The 23,062-nt window shown below is 35.3% G+C and overlaps 3 protein-coding genes across 4 annotated transcripts; 1 reads left to right on the top strand and 2 right to left on the bottom strand.

The window, feature by feature from the left end:
- Nucleotides 1-3,673: 3,673 nt before the first annotated feature.
- Nucleotides 3,674-12,771, top strand: LOC145100731 (disease resistance protein RPV1-like). 2 transcript variants are annotated; one of them, XM_079037886.1, is made up of 7 exons: nucleotides 3,674-3,761; nucleotides 5,961-6,559; nucleotides 7,583-8,729; nucleotides 8,837-9,160; nucleotides 9,237-10,151; nucleotides 10,229-10,817; nucleotides 10,962-12,439. In XM_079037886.1, the coding sequence occupies exons 2-7, from the start codon at nucleotides 6,024-6,026 to the stop codon at nucleotides 11,030-11,032; spliced, it is 3,582 nt and encodes a 1,193-aa protein (XP_078894012.1). In that variant the 5' UTR covers nucleotides 3,674-3,761; nucleotides 5,961-6,023; the 3' UTR covers nucleotides 11,033-12,439. The 2 variants fall into 2 exon arrangements, with proteins under 2 accessions (XP_078894012.1, XP_078894018.1); XM_079037892.1 differs by lacking the exon at nucleotides 3,674-3,761 and adding an exon at nucleotides 12,450-12,771 and having other exon boundaries at nucleotides 5,809-6,559; nucleotides 10,962-11,033.
- Nucleotides 12,772-15,017: 2,246 nt separating this feature from the next.
- LOC145063413 (uncharacterized) lies at nucleotides 15,018-15,629 on the bottom strand. The gene has a single exon (XM_079011028.1). The coding sequence runs from the start codon at nucleotides 15,627-15,629 to the stop codon at nucleotides 15,018-15,020; it is 612 nt and encodes a 203-aa protein (XP_078867154.1).
- A 2,127-nt stretch (nucleotides 15,630-17,756) lies between these two features.
- On the bottom strand, nucleotides 17,757-18,545 carry LOC145063443 (uncharacterized). Its single transcript, XM_079011053.1, has one exon. It carries the CDS (start codon nucleotides 18,543-18,545, stop codon nucleotides 17,757-17,759), a length of 789 nt encoding a protein of 262 aa, XP_078867179.1.
- Between the last annotated feature and the right edge of the window lie 4,517 nt (nucleotides 18,546-23,062).

The following is a 23,062-nucleotide window of genomic DNA, read 5'->3' on the forward strand; positions in this document are numbered from 1 at the left end:
AGCATTTAGTTTGTGATTAGTTTTCTCATCATATTTTAAGCAAATATATGATCATATGAGGTTTGTGCCAAGTATATTCTAATTTGTAATTTTGATTTGGGGCTTGAATTGCATATACGAGGTTTGTGTCAGTTTGATTTTGAATTTCTACCGATAGTGGTTGTTGGAGGTGAATTGGGTGCCAGTAGGGTGTGTCTATAATGTTTTTCTTGTATATTGAAGCATTATCGACTTCATAATTCTCGTATTATTTGAGCATGCGTTTGTGTCTGTAAATTTTCTTTTTGTATTTCCTTTTGAACTTGAAATCAAGGGAAGTTTGTAAGTGTGTTTTATAGAAAACCTTCAAAACAGTAGCGCTATTATTTGCTTGAAGGAAGATTAAGGCAATTTATGTTGTAATTTCTAGGTCTTTTATTACGAACAAATGCAAATGGTAAAAGCTGAAAAACAGGGGAGATCAACATGTCTGAGAACAAAAACGGTTAAACGGTTTTAACAATTTCTAGTGGAGAGGGCAGGGGGTGTTAAACTCATGACGTGATGATCGAAGCTTGATAGTTGATAAGTCGATGTGTAAACAGTAATGGTGTATGTATGTTTATATGTTCCATTCTACAGTTCTTTAATTTTGACTTACAAGCCACGTCATCTTCGATTGATTGTTTTGAAGATAGAATCGGTTATTCCAAGTTAAAGGGACCAAATAAACGGGTCAACATACATTTTATTCCCTTAAAAAGCAATAAATTAAGTTAAGGGACTGATTCGATCAAAACCCAAAACATTGTAGGGTTACAGTGTCATTTACCTTAATGTATACCGAAACATACAAAAAAAAAAAAAAACAAATACATTTTTTTTAAAGATAGCAGACGAAATTTCTAAAGTTATGTCAAAATGTTAACCACCTCAAAGTTATACAGACAAATACATTAAATTTTTTTTTTTATAAGTTAAAGAATTTGACAAAGTTAAAAACGAAGGAATAAAAATGATATTTTACAAAATCGATGGTTGTAACTGTCTATGGGATAAACACAAAAGTTTAAAAAATAGATGGAGTTAAAGTGATATTTTAGAAAGTTGGATATTTTAAAAAGTAAAGGAGGTGAAATTAACATTTCAAAAAATTCAAAGTTGAAAAAAATAAAAACGACATTTATTAAAATTAAAGAGGTGGAAGACATCATTTTCCAAAATAAAGGGGTGTAATATATACATTAATAGCAAGTATATCGGTGAACCAAAGCCGGTGGCGGTGGATAACTCCACCGACTTTATAATTGTTGTTAGGGATAATTATAAGTAACATATTTGTAATTAAGTGAATAGACCAATAACTTTTCTAGCCTATTTAAAATAAGTTAAATAAAATATTATGATCGTATTCAGTGCTTTAACATTATATAATATCGTTATAATTAATAGTTTTGTCAACTATAACGAGTATTAACTACGTATCTGTATGGAAGCTCATCAACGGGTACTATACACGTTTCAAGAATTAAATTACATTTCCTTTTCAACCTTTAATTCCTACGAAATTACCTATAAAATAACTTTTTATTGTATAATTTATGGATATATAATTGTATTCAAATAAATTCATGAATAAGTCATACTTTGAATAAGTCATTCCGTGTGGAAATTAAGATAAATGAGTAAATTACAGTTTTGGTCCCTATGGTTTGGCCCAATATGCATGTTTAGTTCAAGTTTTAATTTTTTTTACGATAGTCCTGTAATTTCAACAATTGCATCAGTGATCACTGAGTTTAACTCTGTCTGAGTTTAATTGTTAAATACCCTTATTTGACCCTGATATGAGGGTATTTTTATCTTTTTCATGTTTTTTTTTCTCTCTCCAAACGTTTGTTTTTTGTTAATTCACACATGTGCTTCTTCTTCCACACACCCACTTCCTTCATTGTTTCTTCTACTCAATTCTTCCAAAATTTAAAAACACACTCATACAAAGGTCAAGAGTATGATCATTTTGTGGTTATGGTTCACAATCAATAATCATCATTCCCTTGACCAATCTCAACCAAGGCCACAGATTTTGATGTTGTTCTTTGGTCATACCAAAGTGTAGTGTTATTTTGGGTGGTTTGACGTCTGAATGTGCCTTAGGTCTTGTGTTATTATTACAGGGATGCTAACGGTGAAGAACATGTTGGAAAAATCCCTTCAAGATGCCAATAAATGAAAAATCATCTTCTATGCTTCATGGGCTTTTTACAATATGGAGCCATATCATATGAACCTCCACATCATCTACCATGTCTAGTTTATCCACATCAAATTCACTATCACTATTACTTCCATCAGCTTCATTTTTTCTTAGCTTGTTTGAACATCTGTTACTATATTTAACTCATTTAAGCTTTCAACTAAATTATCTTTCATGTGAGTTTCATATTCCACTTTCAAGCTCATGGTATAGTCTTCCTTGATGTTTCCTTCGTATAATAGGTTGTGTGTTCCAAGATCAAAGAAAGGTTTGAAGTAATCAAGTGTCTGTTGATCAAACAATGGGACATTTTTCTGATTGCATTAGTATATCTTTACCATCACCCATTGTCCCATATCCACCATCAATCATTGCTTCACCATTATCAATTGCTTGCAAACCTTCACCATTACCCATTGTTTTATGATCATTTATAATGCACTCATCATCACATACTTTTGAATCAAACTTCTCTTGTGTTCCTTTAAACACTCTACAATTTTTATAAGGGAATGTAGCATGTCAAGCTTTAACAGGATCACCTACATTAATCACATGGGAAAACTCAATAAGTTTATTCTAGTCGAAAAATCAAGTTTCTTTCAGCAACACCATATTTGTTTTCTCTTTTTCTAATTTCTACTATGACCATGCGATAGGTCACCATATATCTCCTCAATAGGCAATTCAGTAGGGGACATAAAGTACACATATGCATATGTCTTTTATTATGCTCAATGTATACCATGATCTCCTTAGACTCGGCACCATATGTAGACCGATTAATCTCATCTTGGTCATCTTCAAGTGGTAAAATACCTAAATCTAAGTGTACATCATGCATTCCAAAGCGATAGTACATAGCTTCGTGTTTGCCATAGGTTGTTTTTTAGTGTTTATAAGATCTTACATTTTGAAGTTCACACCAAAATGGATATCTATATTTGGTTTGAAATTTAATTGAAAAAGAAAAGATTAAATCCATTGAACCACTCAATGATCATGCAACTCTCTCATTCAACTCTCATCCATGTTATCAGTCACACTCTGACTCCATTAAACTTCTATTCAATCCTAGTCATCATCTATTATTAAACCCCCATTGTGGATGCTCTAAGGAGTAGTGGTGTAACCCATAGGCATTATTAGGTACATAATGGCGACAAAGACGTTAAAAGATAAAGAGAACGTGAAAAGACAAATTTACCTCATGCGAGGGGCACATTGGGGGTCTATAACGATGAAACTGATCACACCGAGCTAGCTTCAGGGATCACCAGTCAATTATTTGAAGCCACAGGGACCATTAATGTCAAAAAATCAAAACTTGAATTAAAAGTGCAGATGGGACACAACCAAAGGGACCAAAACTATAATTTATTCAATATAAATCGTCCTCCTCTCTCGCTTTCTTGTCGACTCCCAGTTTGCTCTGGTCTTCGCCGTTGATTCAGCTTCTATTCTCGCCGCTTTAGCTATCGTCGTCGTTCTGCAGATAGCTGTTAATTAATCCACATTCTTGCAAGTAAGGTTCACATATTAGACCCTTTGATCTTTTAATCATAAATTCATAATCATTTGTTTGTTCTCACCATCAGGTGATTGAAATTTCGACTGTTTCAGTTTCTTATGTTCGTCTTTACATTTCATAAACAGAGTTTGTTGTTAATGTTTCTTTTTGAATGATGCTATCTGCTTCTGAACAGTAAGCTGAACCCCATTTGATTGTAATAATTCTAAATTTCCTGGTGATGTTCCCATTTTGCAAAAGTTGCTGATCTGTTGAAACCTGATTGTAAGACATCTCAGTTCTTGTGAAATACTTTTGGTTGTTATATTCCTTAAAACAAAATTACTGTTTATGCTAGTGTAGAGTTTCGATCACTAAATTTACTTATTTAACGCTCAATTTATTTGCAAATAACATGGATTATGTTTTTGTTTTGAGCTACAAAATTGTCGGATTTTTCTGTAGATTTAAAACTTACAGTCTTGGTCAGCAAGGCTTAATTAAAGGTCATTCCCTAGCTAGGGGTAGAAAATACAACTCGAGATGTACCATGATATCTAGTATTTGCTTGTGTATAAGGTGCATTTATCACTGAAGTTTCATCCTGCATAGAGTTGGAAGTTAACGAGAGCTTAGAAACAGGGTGATTTGTTAGTTTCAAAAACTTATCATATAGAACAACTATATCAAGAAATGTGTTCTCTATTTGCCCATCGGTATGCTGATACTTGATCTAGTGATAGATGATGTTTTTGCGGTTAACGTAGGTGCATGAAATTTGGGGGATCTATAAACAACCATGTCAACAAATTTGTTCTTTTTTGTGTTTGGATATTTTTAATCTTTGTTCGTTTATATCTAGTGAAAGTTTGGAATTGCTTATTGTTAGATAATGGATTGATCCCTTTTCAAAAGACAATTACATAACAATATAAAGAAAATACATAAAGTCTAATAACTAAACCCTAAAGCGTTTGGGCCTAAACCCTAATCACTAACATTCCCCATGCAGTTTGATCGGGTGGAAATGATTAAACTAGAAAAATAAACAAAAAAAGAAAACATAAAAACTAGATGAAAATAGCGGCATCGATGGTGGTAGAGCTCTAACAATGACGACTAACATCGACTGATCGTCAGAGAACAAGAGAGAAGAAGCGGCAGCCATAGGTGATTCCATTGAAGAAAAAGAGAAGACGGGAGACAGTTGCGATGATCATGCAACCAGCAGCAGAGGAAGAAAGAGGGCTCGAGTTGCGGTGGACGGTGCCAATTCCAGCGAGATTGGCAACTACAATGCTAATAGAGAAAGAAACGACTATAGACCAGAGGCTGCCCGACGGAGGTGTCATTAGAGGGAGGCAGCAACAACATTAGAAGGGGCTGAATCGGCGAACAGATCTGAAGAAGTGGCCATCCGAGGAGGAGGCAGAAGGCTCAAAGGCAGGGGTCATATGAGGAGAAGGTACAAATAGACGAGGCAGTGGAAGAAACCGATGTAAGAGCTCTAGTTTGGTGCCGGTGGCTGTTTTATTATTTAGGCGGAAAAGAGAAGAAAATGAAATATGGAACATAATGAAGGCACCTCCAACGACTAGTAGAGAAGTTTGTCGGAGGTAGAAGGCAGTGCTTGTGGCTTGTGGTCAGCAACCGTGTTTTAACCTAGAGCTCTAATATTATGTTAGATAATGGATTGATCCATTCTCAAAAGACAATTACATAAGAATATATAGAAAATACCTAAAGCTTAATGGTTAAACCCTAAAAAGCTTGGGCCTAAACCCTAATCACTAACACTTATCTCTATTTCAATTCCATTCATATGATGTAATACTAAATCTTGTGTTTGTTTCTAGAATGAATTTGGTGTTGATATTTTTTTAGGATTACTTAAACTGAACTTTAGATGAAATTTATTTAGACTATTTTAGGGATGTTTGTGGTGTGCTAATAAAATCATAAAGGTTTTGAATAGGTTAGTTTGAATAGATTGGTTTGATATTTTCTTGCACCTAATTTAACTTCAAAAATAGTTTAACTCGTTTAACTGAGTAAACAGTTTTTAAACAATTTCCAGCTCAATGCTATTGTTTATTCTAATTGTATGCATAGTTGTAGATATGTTGGTTATTTCTGAAGCATATTAAATTCGCATGGAAATGTTTGGAGATGCATATGTATTGTTATTTGAACACTTGAAATTTTTATTTGTAGAGTATAAGGAGAAGCTAGAATTAAACTCACAAAATTGTGGGAAGGGTTGTTCTATCACTCATAATGGTTGTTCTGTCTGAACTTTCTGAAGGATCTTCATCTTCTTCATCAACTCATAATGGCCATATATATGACGTATTTTTAAGTTTCAGAGGTGTTGACACTCGTCATAGTTTCACTAATCACCTTTATAACGCCCTCATCCATGCCAATATAACTACCTTCTTGGATAATGAAGAGATTGAAACAGGGGAAGATCTGAAACCAGAATTGAAGAGTGTTATTAAATCATCTAGGGCTTCTGTTATTGTGTTGTCCAAGAATTATGCCTCTTCAAGCTGGTGCCTAGATGAATTGGTGATGATCCTTGAGCAACGTATGACATCAAACCATATTATTTTCCCGATTTTTTATCATGTTGAGCCCACCGATGTTAGGAAGCAACAAAGTGGCTATGGAGATGCAATGACTAAGCATAGACGAATGATGGAAGCAGAGACAGATGCAAATAGAAGAAGTAAATGGGCTCAAAAGATAGAGCTGTGGGATAAAGCGCTTAGAGAGGTTGCCGATTTAAAAGGAAAGGATGCAAATGGCAGGTAACACATGAAAAGTCAATACCATATTTTTATGCATTTTGTTTCGTTTCTTCATTATCATCAAATAGGAATATTTTTTGACGTATTTAAAAATGGATAAATCTTAAAGAAAGGGTTGAAGTTGAATCTAATTTATGCTATGTGATTTAATAAATTAATTCATATAGGTAGGTTAATAATTCCGCTAATTTTAACACATTTACTATGCATTTATTATTTTATCATGAATAAATTAATTTAGATAAGGAAAATCTCCTATAAAGTTCCTATATTTTGACCTTATATTCAATTAAGTCCCTATTTTTTTGTTTTTTAATAAGTCCCGAATACTAGTTAAATTATTAAATTGTGGAGAATTTGCAGGTTAGATGGTATTCAAACCGGTTAACAGCATATGTGGGTGTCATGTATAGGGACTTAATTGAATATGAGGTCAAAATATAGAGATTTTATTGGAGATTTCTAAGTGTGAAACCGGCTAATCTAAAATATTGTCCACCATTGAATAATTTAACTGGTATTCGGGACTTAATAAAAAATAATAATAATAATATGGCGACTTAACTGAATATGAGTTTAAAATGTAGGGATTTTATAATAGACTCCCCTTAAAATAATCAGTTGTAATGGTTTTTGTATGGTTTTAAGTAATAAACCAAATTTTTAATGGTTGTAGTTTCTTTTACAAATATTCTTTTAAGTAACAAAGGTTAACTTATAACTATTCACTGACATTTTGTTCCGATTCATGCAATATCACGTTGATATTTAAGTTTGTTGTTTCATAGAAACACAATGAAAATTGGTGGCCCGTTAATTAAACCTTGTATTACATTGGTGGCTTTAGTCTTACTACGGTTAGAAGTGCCGAAACGATAATCTCTATGATATGAAAAACTTTATTAAAGAATAGCTTAATATGATATAATTTTTATTTGGATCTTTGGCAAAAATTAAATCTCAAATATAGCATGTTAGTTTTTTGGATTTTGTTTTTTGGTTCTTACAAAAATCAAATTTCAGGCTAGAGGTGGAGCTTATTGATGAAATTCTTAACGATATTTTCCATAGATTACACATATCTTCAAGGTTTCCACCACCCCAACTTATTGGGATGGAGAATTCCATAAAATTCGTCACTTCATGGTTGAAAGATGTATCATCAAATACAACAGATATACTAACTATTTTGGGTATGGGTGGGATCGGGAAGACGTCTTTAGCCAAATATGTTTATGCATTACATTTTCTTGAATTTGACACAAGCAGTTTCATTGAGGATATCACCAGGAGATGTGATAAAAAATCCAATGGGATGTTGGATGTACAAAAGCAACTTTATGGTGACATTTCAAAACGAAGTTCAGTTCAAGCTCATGCTCATGACGATTCTATATACACCTCAATGATAGAGAATGTAGTAGCCTCTAAAAGGGTGTTTCTGGTTCTTGATGATATTGGTAGTCTTGACCAATTAGACGCGTTACTTGGAAGAAAAGGTTTTCATCCGGGAAGCAAAATAATAATAACAACAAGAGATACCTGGTTGACCAAGGGTTGTGCACTATTTAAAACAAATGTGAAACCCAAACATGAAACATATGAGATTAAGGGCTTATCTGAGATTGATTCACAAAAAATTTTGTGTTTTCATGCATTTATGTGCAACGATCCCAAGGTAGGTTATGAAGAGGTGTCAAAAAAGCTAGTGAAGTATTGTGAAGGGCATCCAATGGCGCTTAAAGTTTTGGCTAGGTCTCTACATAATCGTGATGTAACTTATTGGGAGGGGTACATAGATAGACTAAAGAAAGAGAATAATTCCCCTATAAATAATGTCTTGAGAATGAGCTTCGACTCTTTGCCATCAGAAAATGATAAGGAGTTGTTTAAGCATATTTCTTGTATTTTTGTTGGAATGGATAAAGATTTTATTGTAACAATACTAGAGGCATGTGACATAGAGACAAGATCTGGGATCACGAATCTTATTGACAGATGCCTTCTTAGTTTCAAATGGAATAAAGAATCGAAGAATATTGAATTGGTGATGCACCAGTTGGTTCAAGAGATGGGAAAATTTGTGGTACGTAAAGAATCACTTGACAAGCCATGGGAACGAAGTCGATTATGGGGTCATGAATCTTTCAAAGCATTGAAGCAAAAAAAGGTAAGATGTCGTGGCATTTCCTATTTTTATATACATGTGTTTGCATTTCCTATTCTTGCTTAAAATATTTCCTATTTTAAAATGTTTTTGCATCCCTTTCTTTTTAGGGTACAGAAAATGTGCTAGGCCTCACCATTGACATGCGAATGCTTGAGAAAGAGAAATTACATGGATCGCTTGAGTTAAAAACAGATGCATTGAGTAAAATGGATAGGCTAATGTTGCTACAACTCAATTTTGTACAAATCACCGGCTCTTACAACAAATTTCCAGAAGAATTAAGATGGTTGTGTATGCACGGGTTCCCTTTAAAATCTATACCTTCTGACTTACCGATGGAGAATCTGGTTGCTCTTGACGTGTCTTATAGCAATATTGAATCATTTGGGATTTGCTATAACTATCCAAAAGAACTTCCTAAGAAGCTAAAGGTAAATTTTCTCCATTTATTACTCTTCTATGTGAGTTGATAAAATTCACTACCATTCTAACTCATCTTAGTCTCAGCAATTGACTGGATCATGCTCAGAAGAAAAAAAGTCGCTTCGATCATTGAAGATTCTTAATTTAAGTTTCTGTGAACAACTTCATAGTCTTGGTGGCTTTGACCACCTTCCTAAACTTGAGAGGTTGATACTTAGAGGTTGCATTGGTTTGATTGAGGTTTGTGAGTCAATTAAGAAATGTGTTGAACTTTTCTTCATTGATCTGAGTTGCATCAAGTTTGAAAAACTTTCAAGAATTATATGCAAGTTAAGAAATGTTGAAACATTATTGTTAAATGGCTGTTATCTCGGTGAATCTCCAATCAAGATTAGGGATATGGATTCAACCAAAAAGATCATGGCTAACAACATTGGCATAAAAACAAGAACGTCTTCCTCCACTATTCTGAAGGCTATATCAGCTGATTTGAAGTTCTTAACGATTCCTTTACCGAGATCTTTAGTAAAGTTGTCACTTGCAAATAATAATTTATCTACCGAATCCTTTCCCGTGGACTTCAGTTGGCTATCCACGTTAAATGAATTACATTTAGATGGAAATCCTATTGTTTCCCTGCCTAATTGTGTTAGGAGCCTTCCTAGGCTTGGGATACTGAGTATGAGGAATTGTAATATGTTGATGTCAGTTGAGGATCCTCCACATACACTAAGAGTTTTGGACCTCCATTTTGATTCTGAAAAACATTTGCTACGAAAAGTGGTATTTGATCCACAAATGTCTCCACTAGGGTTCATATTAGACTGGAACATGTTAGCAACTTCGTCGTTTGAATTTCAAGGTTTGGTCAAAATCCAACCAATGGAAGGTGTTGAGGAAAAGATAATACGTAGTTTGGGCTGGACGAAGCTAGATTTCCTTATTGGAAGGCGTGTGGGAACCTATCTTGTGAATCAAAGAGAGAAATCTGAAATCCAGGTTTGGTCTAGTTAACTATCTGTCTTTGTGTTAATATCTATGTATATTTAATTAATGAAGTTGGTTGTATTTGGCAGATGTATTATGAATTTGGAATATTCAGCACAATTTATGAAGGCGAAAAAATGCCAAATTGGATTTCAGATAGAAGCACGGGGTCATCAATGTCATTTACCATCCCATCATCTCCGAACAAACTTAGAGGATTGAATTTCTGCTATGTGCTGACATCTCAATATCTGGATTATAAAACTTTTAATTTGCCAGTGATCATAATTAGTAATATTACAAAGAACCACACCTGGAAATACAAACATTACATTCTAAATGTTGATGTTGTTGGAAATTGTTTGACCTTGTTAAGCCATTGGATGTTTGGGGTGAATGATATGGAATGTGGTGATCAAATTACTATTACCATGAGACCAAAACCATTTCATGTTGAGTGTGGGGTGAGTTTTGTTTATGATGATCGAGACATAGATGAAGAAGAAGATGCACTCAGTTATTACAAGTCCTGGAATCACATTATTGGTGGAGATTTGACCATATTTCAGTTAACAACAGGAGAGTACATCCTAACCATATGGCGATTTCTGCTGTTTGAAAATCAAATACGTGAACATTCATACGGGTCTTTGTTTGGAGATGGTGTCCACTTTAAAGGTAGATAACTAGATATCTTTCTTATGTATTACTTCTTATGTTGAGCTGATAATAACTAAAATGATAAAGCTTTGATGATTAGTAAATTCATATTTGAATTTTTGTCAATCAATCTCACATCTTTAATCTATCTCTTTTCATTAGATGACCAAATAGAACTACACTTCAGAGCTCTCTCCCAACGGAAGCCTGGCGTACTGGAGGATGGCACCTAAGGTATTTGTATATCCCAAAAATAACAGTCACAAGCTTATTTCTCACTCAACAGACTTACACTTGTAGCTCACCCTACCATTTTCATCTCTACAGCTTTGTGATTCTAAGCAAGTCTTATTTTAGTTTTGTTTTTATGTATTCTAATGGAAGTGAAGGTGTTTTTTTGTCCCAAAGAGTTGAATCTTCCAAACATTCATGTTCAAAAGTTATCCAATAACTAGAGAGTTGAATGTTGACCTTTATGTTGGTATAGTAGTCTACATTCTTGAAGAAAAATAAATAAATAAACAAAAGGATGTCTTTTAATATACCCAACATATTGTAAATTCTGCATGTTATAATGCTTTAATAAGAAAAAGATTGAAAATACAATGTTGTAATAGAACTATATGATAGTAGATTATTGCAAATACACAAATAATTAATGAAAGTATGTTGTTATTTCTTGCACGTAGCCCGTAGCGTTAAGGATATAATATAGAAGACTTAGGTCACCATGTATTTGTCCCCTGAACCTGTCATGTTCTGTGGTCCTTGAATTTGCTTTATGGTTTAGGGTCCAAATGTGTCTATGGATTTTTTTTTTATCTTTTTTATTTTTTCGCACCTACATCAACTATTCACTTTAAGGAAGAACATTATATTCACTTACCTTATATGTAACCACTGAATGCAAGAAATAGCAAGGTGCATTAGTTTGCCTTACTTTTTCTTATTAAGACAATGTACTTTAGAAAATTTACCAACTTATATCATTGTATTTTCGATCTCTTTCTTATAACATCATACTTTGAAAATTCTATCCTTTCATAACACTGAGAATTGCTTTGTATTTGGATAACATTGCTATAATTTGGTTATTTTTCAAATTACAATGCTACATTACAAAGAAATGAAAGTAGAATTCTATGACAAACAAATCAGTAAGTACGTTCCTATTTCTTGCATTTAACTGTATATTTTACTTCTCGAATTTGAAGATAAGATGGGAAAAAGGTGTAATGTTTATATAGCTTTTTTAACATGCTCCATTCATCAAAACTTCACATTCACTTTGGATGACATTGCTATGCAATGTATTTGTTAGAATGTGGATATTGTACTTATTAGCTTTGGCCCTAGGGTTCTAGGGTTTCCTATGATCCGGGTTCATGCCTTTATATATAGTCTTTACAGTATTGTACCAATTATAGCAATCAAATGTGCTTTGTAAGTTGGATGAGATTGCTATAAATGGGTTGATTTTTCAAAGTACAATGTTGCTGGAAGAAATGAAAGTAGAATGTTGTACTAAACAAATCAATGAAGTAATGTGTATTTTTTGAAATACAAACCAAACAAAATAGCATGTATATGAAATTTGTTTCATTTTTTGTGGTTTTTCTTCTCGAATTTACATCTATCTAAAATTTTTAGATGGGACTCAGTCAACCTCCAACAGCAAATCAAACTTCTTCAAGACCCTTTGTTCCTATGAGAGAAAGGCCCACCAATAGCATCAGCCCCCCATATTAGATTCTCAGTTATCTATCACGTATGTGTATAAGTATTTTTATTTCCATTTCTTTATGTAGATTTGTTATATCTTTAGTTTAGAAACTAATATAAGTCTTCAAGTTGGTGTTTGTCATCAGCTAAATCTAGGTGAGAGTTTCCTTTTTATAGTTTAATCCGGATGGTTTTGATTTTAAACAAGTTAGATCACATTGTTTATGGTTTTTGTTTTTTTATCTGATTTGATTTCATTTTCTTGATCAACTGACAGACATAATTCTATTAAAAACAAACGGCCTAGTTTTTGAAAATTTCCCCTCCATTTGTACTTATTAATATTCCAAAAATGTTGTAGGATATTTTATCATGATTTGATGATTCCCTGGCATATTTGTTTATCCCCATTTGTTAGTAGTACTTTCAAAATTCAAACAAAAATTGTAATATTTTGTCTCACCTAAAAAGGTGTGGCACAAAATTGTTCTTGATCTCTGATATGTGTAAAAAACATGAATTTTTCTATTCCATCTGTGCTCCTATCTTGTGGCTTAAGATACTTCATTTTCTGTCAAGTAAAATAAATAATGGGGGTACCTCACATTAATTTTGTTATAGTTGCCACAAGGGTTAAGTGAGAGTGTGGCATTTCTTCAACCCTTTTATAACTTAATTGGGGGATTTTGGTGGGACTTTGGGGGGAATACATGCATTTTGTTTCCATGTTTCTAGTTGTTTTACTTTGAGTATAAGACTATAACTCAATAAAGTCAACAGCTGGTCAACTCCTTGGGGTTGTTTGGCCACATCTTTATTGTTTGTGAGGTATTGCGTGGGTCTAGGGTTCTGATCAACAAAGTTCGTTTAGGTAAGAATTACGATTAACAAACAAAATATGGAGTAAATTATTGTCATTTCGTTGGTAAACATCTTTTTATGGCTGTTGTATTTAAATTAAAAAAAAAAAAAAATACTTGTATATAATATTGATAGATTATTTTTGTTGATATTATTAGCTACAATATTATTTTTTTTTTTAAAAAAACAACTTTAAACGGATAGAAAAATATGAAGTAAATTACAAATTTGGTCCACTGTCATTTGTTTGTTTGTTTGTTTTTTCAAAAGCATCTCCAAGACTCATTGTTGTGACTCAATATGGTCTATGTAACATTAGTTTAACCACAAAGAATTAGATTTTCATAAATAGTCATTTTATTTTTTAATGAATTACGGAAAAAAAATGTCTAAAAGTGATAGATTTTATAAAAGGGTAACTTACAAGAAGTGTCCTTCAATTTTCTTTTTTCTTTTTCCAATTTTGGGACCTTAACTTCCATTTTTGCAATTTTTGCTTATGTCAAAAATTAATTAGGGTTGTCTAAATGATAAAATAGGATGTCTTTTTAGCCAACCACTTTTTACATTCTCTTTTAATTAATTTAGAGACCTTTTAGAGAATGTGTTCAATTGTTCTCTTCTAAATGTTCATGTGCATTACATATGAGGGTAGTTTAGTCTTTCTCATGTGTTTCTCTTTTATTCAACCAGACAAACACCACCACTTTTAACTACATTACTTTTTGCATCATTGGTCCATGTACATGTTACCATATATTTCTTCCTCCCACCGATATAAGTGTTTATACATTTTAATAATGTTAAGGGTTTGATATTTGTGTTTAAAATTGAGAAAAATCCATTATAGAAAATTGGCTAAATAACTTTTCCAACACAACCTTAACTTCCCATAGAAATAGTTGTGTTGAAATCTTTTCAAGGTTTTAATAGTAGTGTCTACCAATTGTTATTGAGAGGTACTCTTTACAACCTTTTATAATTTAATATGATACTTTTTCCCAAGTGCATATCAATCTTCATATTTAACTGATAAAACTTCAAAGATGTTATCACAAAAAACTTCAACATGTAATTGATAGTTTAAATTTGCGTATCCCAAAAACTTTATGACCCACAAAACTTCACATGTAAATGAAGCCAAAACACGGTATTTAGACTAAATGGAAGACCTAGAAACAATGGTCTATCTTACTCTTCCAAAGAGATAAATGACTTTCCACATAACAAACATAAACTTGTAAGTGACTTGCTAGTCCTTACACATTTCCCTCCGTCATTATCTCTGTGTGCCACCAACCTCAAGTTACAAGGCTTGTTAATAACAATGCATTTTCCAAGATTATTTTTTTAAGTTTCTATTCTAATGGCTAGCGTTAAATGCAACTTCTATGGAGAATGCATGAACTAGCTCAATGTTTAGATAACAAATGAGATATTTCACGGAGTGATGATGGATAAATGAGTTTCCCAATATACTTTCGATAACTAATGAAAACACTTAAAGTCCCTTGTTACTAACAACAATGAACATATCTAATTTTTTTTTTTTTTGGAAACGGCAAATATCATTAAGAGACCACACCCTAGCAAGACGCTAGGGAGGGGAAATAAGTACAAACATAAAGAAAGAAATTACAGACACAAAAAAGGATTGATACACCAATCAACCCATTGAAAATTACAATGTTCTCTCCTATATTTGATCCACAGAAACACTGTGGATTTCACCAAGTCAGCCACCTTAACAGGAGAGATTCTAGATTTTTTGAATACCCAATCACACCTTGCCTTCCAAAGGAGCCATGCCGTTCCATAACAGATACTGAAGAAGCTTTTTCTCCTCTTTATACATGTCCCCCACTGCGATGAAAACTTCAATAATTCCTCCACCGAAACGAATTGAACATTAGGGATATCACACCAACGGAACACCCAATCCCAAACCTGCATAGCCATTGGGCATCGAAGTAGCACATGAGATGCATCCTCTTCTGCAGTCCCACAATGTGTGCATATGGGGGAATCCAGTTGAATGCCTCGTTTGAGTAGAGCACATGCGGTTGGTATTCTGTCTAAATTGGCCCTCCATATAAAGCATGTCACCTTTAATGGAATCTCATGAGTCCATTTTAAGTGGGTCTCCATCAATGGTATGTTCCAGCAATCAATTTTGAATCTGAGAGCATCGACATGAAAAGCACCATCACTAGATAAAGTGCACCTCCACTTATCTCTTCCATCCATAAGCTAATAATCACCGACTGTGTTAGTGAGCATGTTAATCTCACTGATCTGATCCACCGTTCTTGGAGTTGATTTCCATTCCCAGTTCATGGTACCATGCTGTATACGATTACTTATTTTACAATGCTTGTGACCTTCCAGTTTGTATGCCTCTGGGAAGGAGTCCTTCAGTGTTGAGCTGCCAAACCATTTGTCAAGCCAAAACATAGTCTCATCTCCTGATCCGATTTTCTTTATTATTACTTCATCAATGTCAATTCCAAATTTTTTTAATTCATCTTGCACTCCAGCCACTCGACTCCATACTCCAGGTAGTGTTTTCTTATAGATATGTTGTGCAGGTTTGCCATGAAGATTGTGAATCCCTTTAATAACTTTGCTCCATAAACCTGAGTTATCTACTTTGAGCCTCCATATCCATTTCATAATTAGTGATAGGTTTTGATCCCTGAGAGATCCCATTCCTAAACCACCAGTCTCCTTAGGGGCAGTCACTGATTGCCATGCCACCCAGTTGATCCTTTTTTTCTCATCCGTGCCTCCCCAAAGAAATCTTCTTCTTATGCTTTCCAACTTCTTGATAACACCTGTAGGAGCACCTAACAAAGAAAAATAAAAGGTGGGTAGGCTTCCCAAAACAGCCTTCGCTAGTGTTAGTCGACCCCCGAGGGATAAGGTTTTAGATTTCCATATATTCAGACGGGATTGGAATTTTTCTATCACCGGCATCCAATGTCTTTTGTATTTCATGTTCGCCCCTATAGGTACTCCAAGATACGTGAATGGAAAATCAGCTGATTTGTAGCCTAGCGGCTCCACCAATCTTGTTACTTCCTGCCGATCCACTCCAATTCCAAAGATCTTTAACTTATCAAAATTTACTTTCAGACCCGAAGATACATGGAAGCACCTAAGTATTCTTGCCAGGTTTTTAATATTTTCATCACTCCATTCTCCAACAAAAAGGGCATCATCTGCATATAACAGATGTGAGATGCTTACTTCACTATTAGGGACTTGTATCCCTTTGAATACACCTTTAGCACACGCCTCTTCCATTACAATATGCAGCCCTTCCATCGCTATTAGGAATAAGAATGGAGATTAAGGATCCCCTTGCCTTATTCCACGTCCCATTCCAAATTCCTTAGTCGGGGACCCGTTAACTAAGACCGATAGTGTTGGGGTCTTTAAGCAGCTTTGTATCCATCTCCTCTATTTTTCACCAAACCCCAGTTGCATTTGAATGTGATCCAAGTATTCCCAATTGACCGAGTCGAAGGCTTTATTGAAGTCTACCTTAAATAGTAGCATCTTTTCATTCGCTTTTTTTGCCCATGAGTACATTTCATTGACGATTAAGGGTCCTTCCAGGATATTCTGACCTTCAAGGAATGCTGATTGTACATCTCCTATACATCCGCCAATCACCCTTTTTAACCTGCTAGATAGTAGTTTTGCAATGATCTTGTACATACAACCAATGAGGCTTATCGGCCGGTAGTCCCCAACTGAGAGCGGGTCCTTCATCTTCGGGATAAGGGTAATGAATGAAGGATTACATCCCCTGCTGATGTCTCCGTGTCTTTCAAAGTGTTTGACCATGTTCACTATGTCGTGCTTCATTGTCTCCCAGTGCCGTTTTATAAGTTTGAAGAAGAATCCATCAGGGCCTGGGCTTTTTTCATTCCCACATGCCCAAATTGCCTCTTTTATTTCTTCAATTGTGATCGGGGCTTCAATACTTGCGCTTGGCAATGGGTCTAAGGTATTGAACCGGGAGCTGAAGAACTTTGGTCTGGATGGCCACCTTTCTTGAAATTTCTCTTGATAGAATCTGAAAATCTCAGATTTAATTGCTTCTGGTTCAGTAATCCATTGGTTGTCAACGAGTAGATCTGCAATCCTATTCTTTCTGTTTTTGTTATTAACAAAACCATGAAAGAAGGTTGAATTTTCATCTCCATCACTTATCCACTTAATCTTCGCCCTTTGTTTAATATCTTCAACTAAGAACCTCTCCATTTTTGCTATTTTTTGAAAACCGGACCTCCTTTCACTTATCTCCTCTTCCGAAAGCATTCGCTCTTCTGCTATCAGGTCAATCTCATGAACTCTCCTTTTTGTTTACTGTAATTCTATCACTTCCTTAGGTTGATCTGTAGCTCTCCATATTTTTATCCCATTTTTTAGATACTTCAATTTCGCCATCATGTACATATCTGGTGCACCGTACCCTTTAAATTCACCCCAGGCCTTTTTAACGACCGCCTCAAATCCTTCTCGATCGAGCCAAGAATTGAATAACCGGAATGGGGTTTTCCCAAAATCCGGGGAGGAAGTTTGGAGCATTATTGGGCTATGATCTGATAGCTCTCTTGGGAGGGCAGTGACTGAGGTAGACGGGAAGGCATTGATAAAATTACTACATACTAGGAATTTATCGAGTTTGCTAAGCTTTATATTCGTCTGGCAAAAGTAAGTATATCTGCTCCCCCCCATTCTGATGTCATGAAGACCTGCTTCAGAGATGAATCTATTGAAGTAGAAAGCAGAGGAGGGACAGAACTGAGAGTTAATTCGTTCATCTCGTCTTCTAACTGTGTTGAAATCCCCAAATAAAACCCATGTTCCTGGTCTCTCCTTCTTCCAATGTAGCAACTCTTCCCATAGTCTTTTCTTTTCAACCGGGTCGTGAGGACCATATACATTGGCAACTATCGTATCCCTTGGAATCCCTTCCCAATCACCAATGGTTATCAAGAAATGATTTGATTTAATTACTTCCCTTACCTCAAAAATGTTCGCGTCCCATATACTCAGCAGCCCGCCTGATCTGCCAGCTGACTGAGTTGCAAAAAATTGAAATTCATCTGAGTCCCAGCAACCATGTACATCGATAGCATCAATGTTCATCAATTGAGTTTCCTGGAGTCCCAGGAATGATATCTTATTGTGTGTCTTAAGTTGTTTCACCCAACTGACTTTATGTGCCTCGCCAATTCCCTTCACGTTCAAGCTGAGACTGTTCATTGAGGGACGAAACATTCACCTTCTTCTCCCATGACTTCATGAAGGATAGGGTTATCAGGGCTAATGTCGAATCCCAATTCCTTTCCCAATTCAGCAGTTTTGACAAGTTCCGATGTCTGGGGGTTTTGGGGAGTTGCATCTGTATTCTCGCATTGTTGTGTGGGAAGGGTATTAAGGTCAATTTGATTATCTTCGAAATTGGCAGGTGGGGAATCTGGAAGGGTAATTGTATGAGGTAGGGGGTATCATCTTCTAATTCCATCAACGTGACGATATTAGGAGTTAGATCATCACGTTCTACGATCCGCCTCCTTTTCCCATTGGATCTTCCCACTTTAACCGTTTGTGTGTCGTTGTTTATTCCACATGCAGATGGAGAAGGGAAGGGCCCAAAACAATTAATTGGTGGAAGCCCAATATCTGGCCCACCGTATACTGAGTTTGGGTTGTATGCTCCATCCACGTGGCAAGTTGGGAGGAAAGTACCGTTAGTAATAGATTTATTCCAGAGTGTCGATTCGTCTGTCTTTCTCGAAGTCTCCACACCTGTCGGTTCCCCATGAGACTCTTCGTCTTCCACCTCCGTCTTCTCATAATCGATCGTCGGAACCCTAGAATTTTCCGGTCCTTGCGCTTCCGTTCCACCTGATTCAGATCGTATCTCCCCCTCTTCCATTTCATCATTTTCTTTTCCCTTCTGAACCACCTCTTTTGTTTTCTCTTTGATACCTGTCGACTCAACATAATCTTCATCATCATCAAATCTGAAGGGAAACCAGTCTTCATCGAATTCTATGATACCCAGTTTATATACTTTCCCTTCGAACGCAACACGGATTTCATCATTTATACGATCTTTCCTGGTGGTGAGTAAGCCGATCTTGACGTGTGAGAGATCCACTCTGTGGGGAATGTCTTCAAACGGAGCTATTATCTTCCCAAATCCTCCCGTAATAGTCTGAAAGTTGCGTTGCCCCTAAAGGCGCAGGGGAAGACCCACTATTCGAATCCATGCCACACGATCTTCGTGTGTCTCCACTTTGTCTCCCCATCTAACCCATTTAAGATGCTCCTTCCACCTATATTCTTGTTCCATGAAATCCTTGGCAGCCACCGAGTGATCAAATAGTAATAATACCATTAATCCTCCAATATATTTTACTTCAATACACGTTTCTCCCTTTGCAAGGAGTAGTTTGGGCAGATGACCCAGGTGGTCTAGTGAAGTTTCTTCGCCAACAAGCGAACATTTCCTCAACCAACTGAGAGTGATCGGTTCCTGGTGGAGCGGGATGGTTGCCGGAGGCGGTGGCCCAGGGGGATGGGTAGATGATGTGTATTCCGGTCTTACTACATTGGCATACGACCGATGATCACGGAGACTGCATCCAGTCCGCATTCCATTGTTTTTGGCGGCCGCTGTTTGTCCAACATTCGCTCTCCTGTATTTCTCATTGAAGTCTTGGTTCCTTGCCATTTCTTTCCTCTCATGTAAGGCGACATTCACCGCCAGTATCTTCCCTCTAACTTTGGCACCGTTCAATCTTCTTTCCAACTCCTTGTCGTTCATAACCCCTCTGAATCTGATGAACGCATAATACTGTCTGTTTTTCCCCGGTTTTTTACCCATGTATACATCTAATAGGTTTCCATATTTCTCGAAGGCTTTCCAAAGCTCGCCTTTTGCCACTTCCTTTGGTAGGTTTGTAACAAAATACGTGGTCTCGTGTTTGTTTACTGGTTTTCTCCTCCGGCGTACCGTCGTCCAATTATTCTCCATTGAAGGGTCGGAGAGATGAAAAGTAAAAAGAAAAAACTTGGTTGTATGAACATATCTAATAGGGTGTTAACAAGCTTACACCGAAGTAACCTATACTCATATAATAATTCCAAAAGATATTTTCTTGACACATTCAAACCCCATATCAATATTGATAATTTCAATACCAAGAAAGAACTTTAAAACACCTAAATCTTTAATTAAAATTTTAAATTACCTTATTTATTTATTTTAGAGTACTTCCACATCAACAAGATTTACTTGAAGTAAAGTAAACAATGAGTAATTATCTTCACGTTTGACTAATGTCGAAGTTCATTTAGAAATTTGGTAACTTCTTAATTTATTTTTCTTGGTACTTCATTAAGCCGTAGAGATATTCGAACGGTACACGCTTCCATATTTTTATTTATGGATCTCATAAAACTTGGATCTTACATTACAACTACAAGTGGTATTTTAGTCATTTCACATTGACAGATGACCAACACCACAATAATACCCATAATTAAGGGCCAACCCATAATAATAATAATAATAATAATAATAATAATAATAATAAATGTAAAACTACAAAAATGGTCCTTATGGTATTCATTTTTTTAGATTTTGGTCCAAACACCGAATTTTTTTGGATGATAGTCTTTTTGAGTCAGTTTCGTTATGTATTTAGTCCCTGAATATTGAAATTTGGGGTATCTATTTTCCATTTTTCATTTTTTTAAATCTAATATTTATTTATTTATTTTAATAATTAAAAAGTAAGAGGGTCTCTCTCTTTCTGTTTGTGTGTGTGTGTGTGTATATATATATATATATATATATATATATATCAAGGTTCTAAAAAGCTCGATATGGCTCCGTCATGGTGTGCGACGGCTCCACGGCTTGCACCTGCCGCCAAACTTTGTCAAAACATCGTATTAACTCATATATGTGTATAAAAATGAATAATATTTGAAAATACATATAAAAATATTAATTATATAGAAAATTGCTGCTTTAAGTCACGCCTTACGAACGACGTGACTCGCTAAGGCTCGAAAAAGCTTGAGGCTTGACATTGCCACCAAGTCACGCCTTACGTTATTTAGAACCTTAATATATATATACACATACACACACATAAGAACACATATACACACAAATTTCTTGGAGTCCGATTCTGAAACACAGAAGAACACATATACATACAAATTTCAAGATTTCTTTTGAAAATCCTTTATGTTTACCTCCGATTTTGGATCTACGTGTTCTTGGACCTCTGATGTTGGTCTATAACTCGATTCCAAATTTTATCTCCTTCCATAGAGCCATGGGGAACAGATATGGTTCAAAACTCGATTTTAATACTTCAAGCCTTCTAGATTAAAAATTGATTCAAAATACGCACACATACACACACACACACGTGATGAACACGTTTAAATATGAGTTTGTTTTTAAATGTCAAACCTTTGATTTAGTTGCAGACTTTCTAAGGGTTTTGGAAGACTCTCTATTAGGGATGAGATTTAGAACCGGAAAATCGGACCGGAACCGGAACCGGAACCGTTCGAACCGGAATATATCGAACCGATTCCGATTCCGGGTTCAAAAATTGGCTTTATCCAGGTTCTGGGTAATCCGGATTTGGGTCTATCAGGTCCGGGTAAACCGGGTCTAAAAACCGGAACCGGTTTTTGGAACCGGAACCACTTTTAGGGTCAGAACCAGTTTATTGTGAAACGTTTAAAAGATGCATATCTCATTCGTTTCAACTCCGATTGACATACGGTTTTTTTCCAACATGTAGCTTAGAGTTTCTACATGATTTTAGACTATAAATTTGTCATTTTTAGTTTTATATTCATTGACTTACAGTCCCCCAAAGTCGATATATCAAAGTTGGAAGTTTTTAATTTTTCAGTTTTTTTGTATTCGATGAAAGTTTTAAAATATACATATCTAATTCGTTTGAAGTCGGAGTGACATGTGGTTTTTTCCAACTTGTAGCTTACAGTTTATACATGATTTTAGACTATAATTTTGTCATTATTGATTTAACGTTCAATGATTTACAGTCCTCCAAAGTCGGGATATCAAAACTGAAAATTTCCAACTTTTCAGCTATTTGTTTTTGTACTTTGTTATGTGAAAATGTTAACACATGCATATCACGTTCGTTTAAAGTCGGATTGACATGAGATTTTTTCCAGAGTGTATTTTAGAGTTTGTACATGATTTTTTACTATAATTTTGCTAATTTTGGTTTTATATTCAATGAGTTACAATCCCCCAAAGTTGGGATATCAATATGAAAATTTTCAAAGTTCAACCCACTAAGTAGTAAGTAATTAACAAAAAATTCCGGTCTTTCCGGGTTTTCCGGTTCTAAACCCACTTTATCCGATTCCAACCTACCCACTTTGATGTTTTCGGGTTTTCCAGTTCTACACCCACTCTACCCGGAACCATACCCGGAACCGAACCGGAACCGGTTCCTATATACCGGTCCGGTTTCCGGGTCTACAAAATCTCGTTAACCGGTTCCGGGTTTTTCGAGTCTGGGTCCATCCGGTCCGGGTTTGGACCCACTGTCATCCCTACTCTCTATCGACTGCAATTATTAACTTCAACT

The sequence above is a fragment of the Lactuca serriola genome, chromosome 1 (genome assembly GCF_051521515.1).
Source record: "Lactuca serriola cultivar US96UC23 chromosome 1, Lser_US96UC23_V15, whole genome shotgun sequence".
Taxonomy (NCBI): domain Eukaryota; kingdom Viridiplantae; phylum Streptophyta; class Magnoliopsida; order Asterales; family Asteraceae; genus Lactuca; species Lactuca serriola.

Excerpts from the sequence above, each read along its gene's own strand:
- LOC145100731 (XM_079037886.1), top strand. The coding sequence starts at position 6,024 with ATGGTTGTTCTGTCTGAACTTTCTGAAGGATCTTCATCTTCTTCATCA. Across the intron at positions 6,560-7,582 it reads GGAAAGGATGCAAATGGCAG|GCTAGAGGTGGAGCTTATTG; the intron begins GTAACACATGAA and ends ATCAAATTTCAG. Across the intron at positions 8,730-8,836 it reads AAGCATTGAAGCAAAAAAAG|GGTACAGAAAATGTGCTAGG; the intron begins GTAAGATGTCGT and ends CTTTCTTTTTAG.
- LOC145063413 (XM_079011028.1), bottom strand. The coding sequence starts at position 15,629 with ATGGATGGAAGAGATAAGTGGAGGTGCACTTTATCTAGTGATGGTGCT.
- LOC145063443 (XM_079011053.1), bottom strand. The coding sequence starts at position 18,545 with ATGAACATTGATGCTATCGATGTACATGGTTGCTGGGACTCAGATGAA.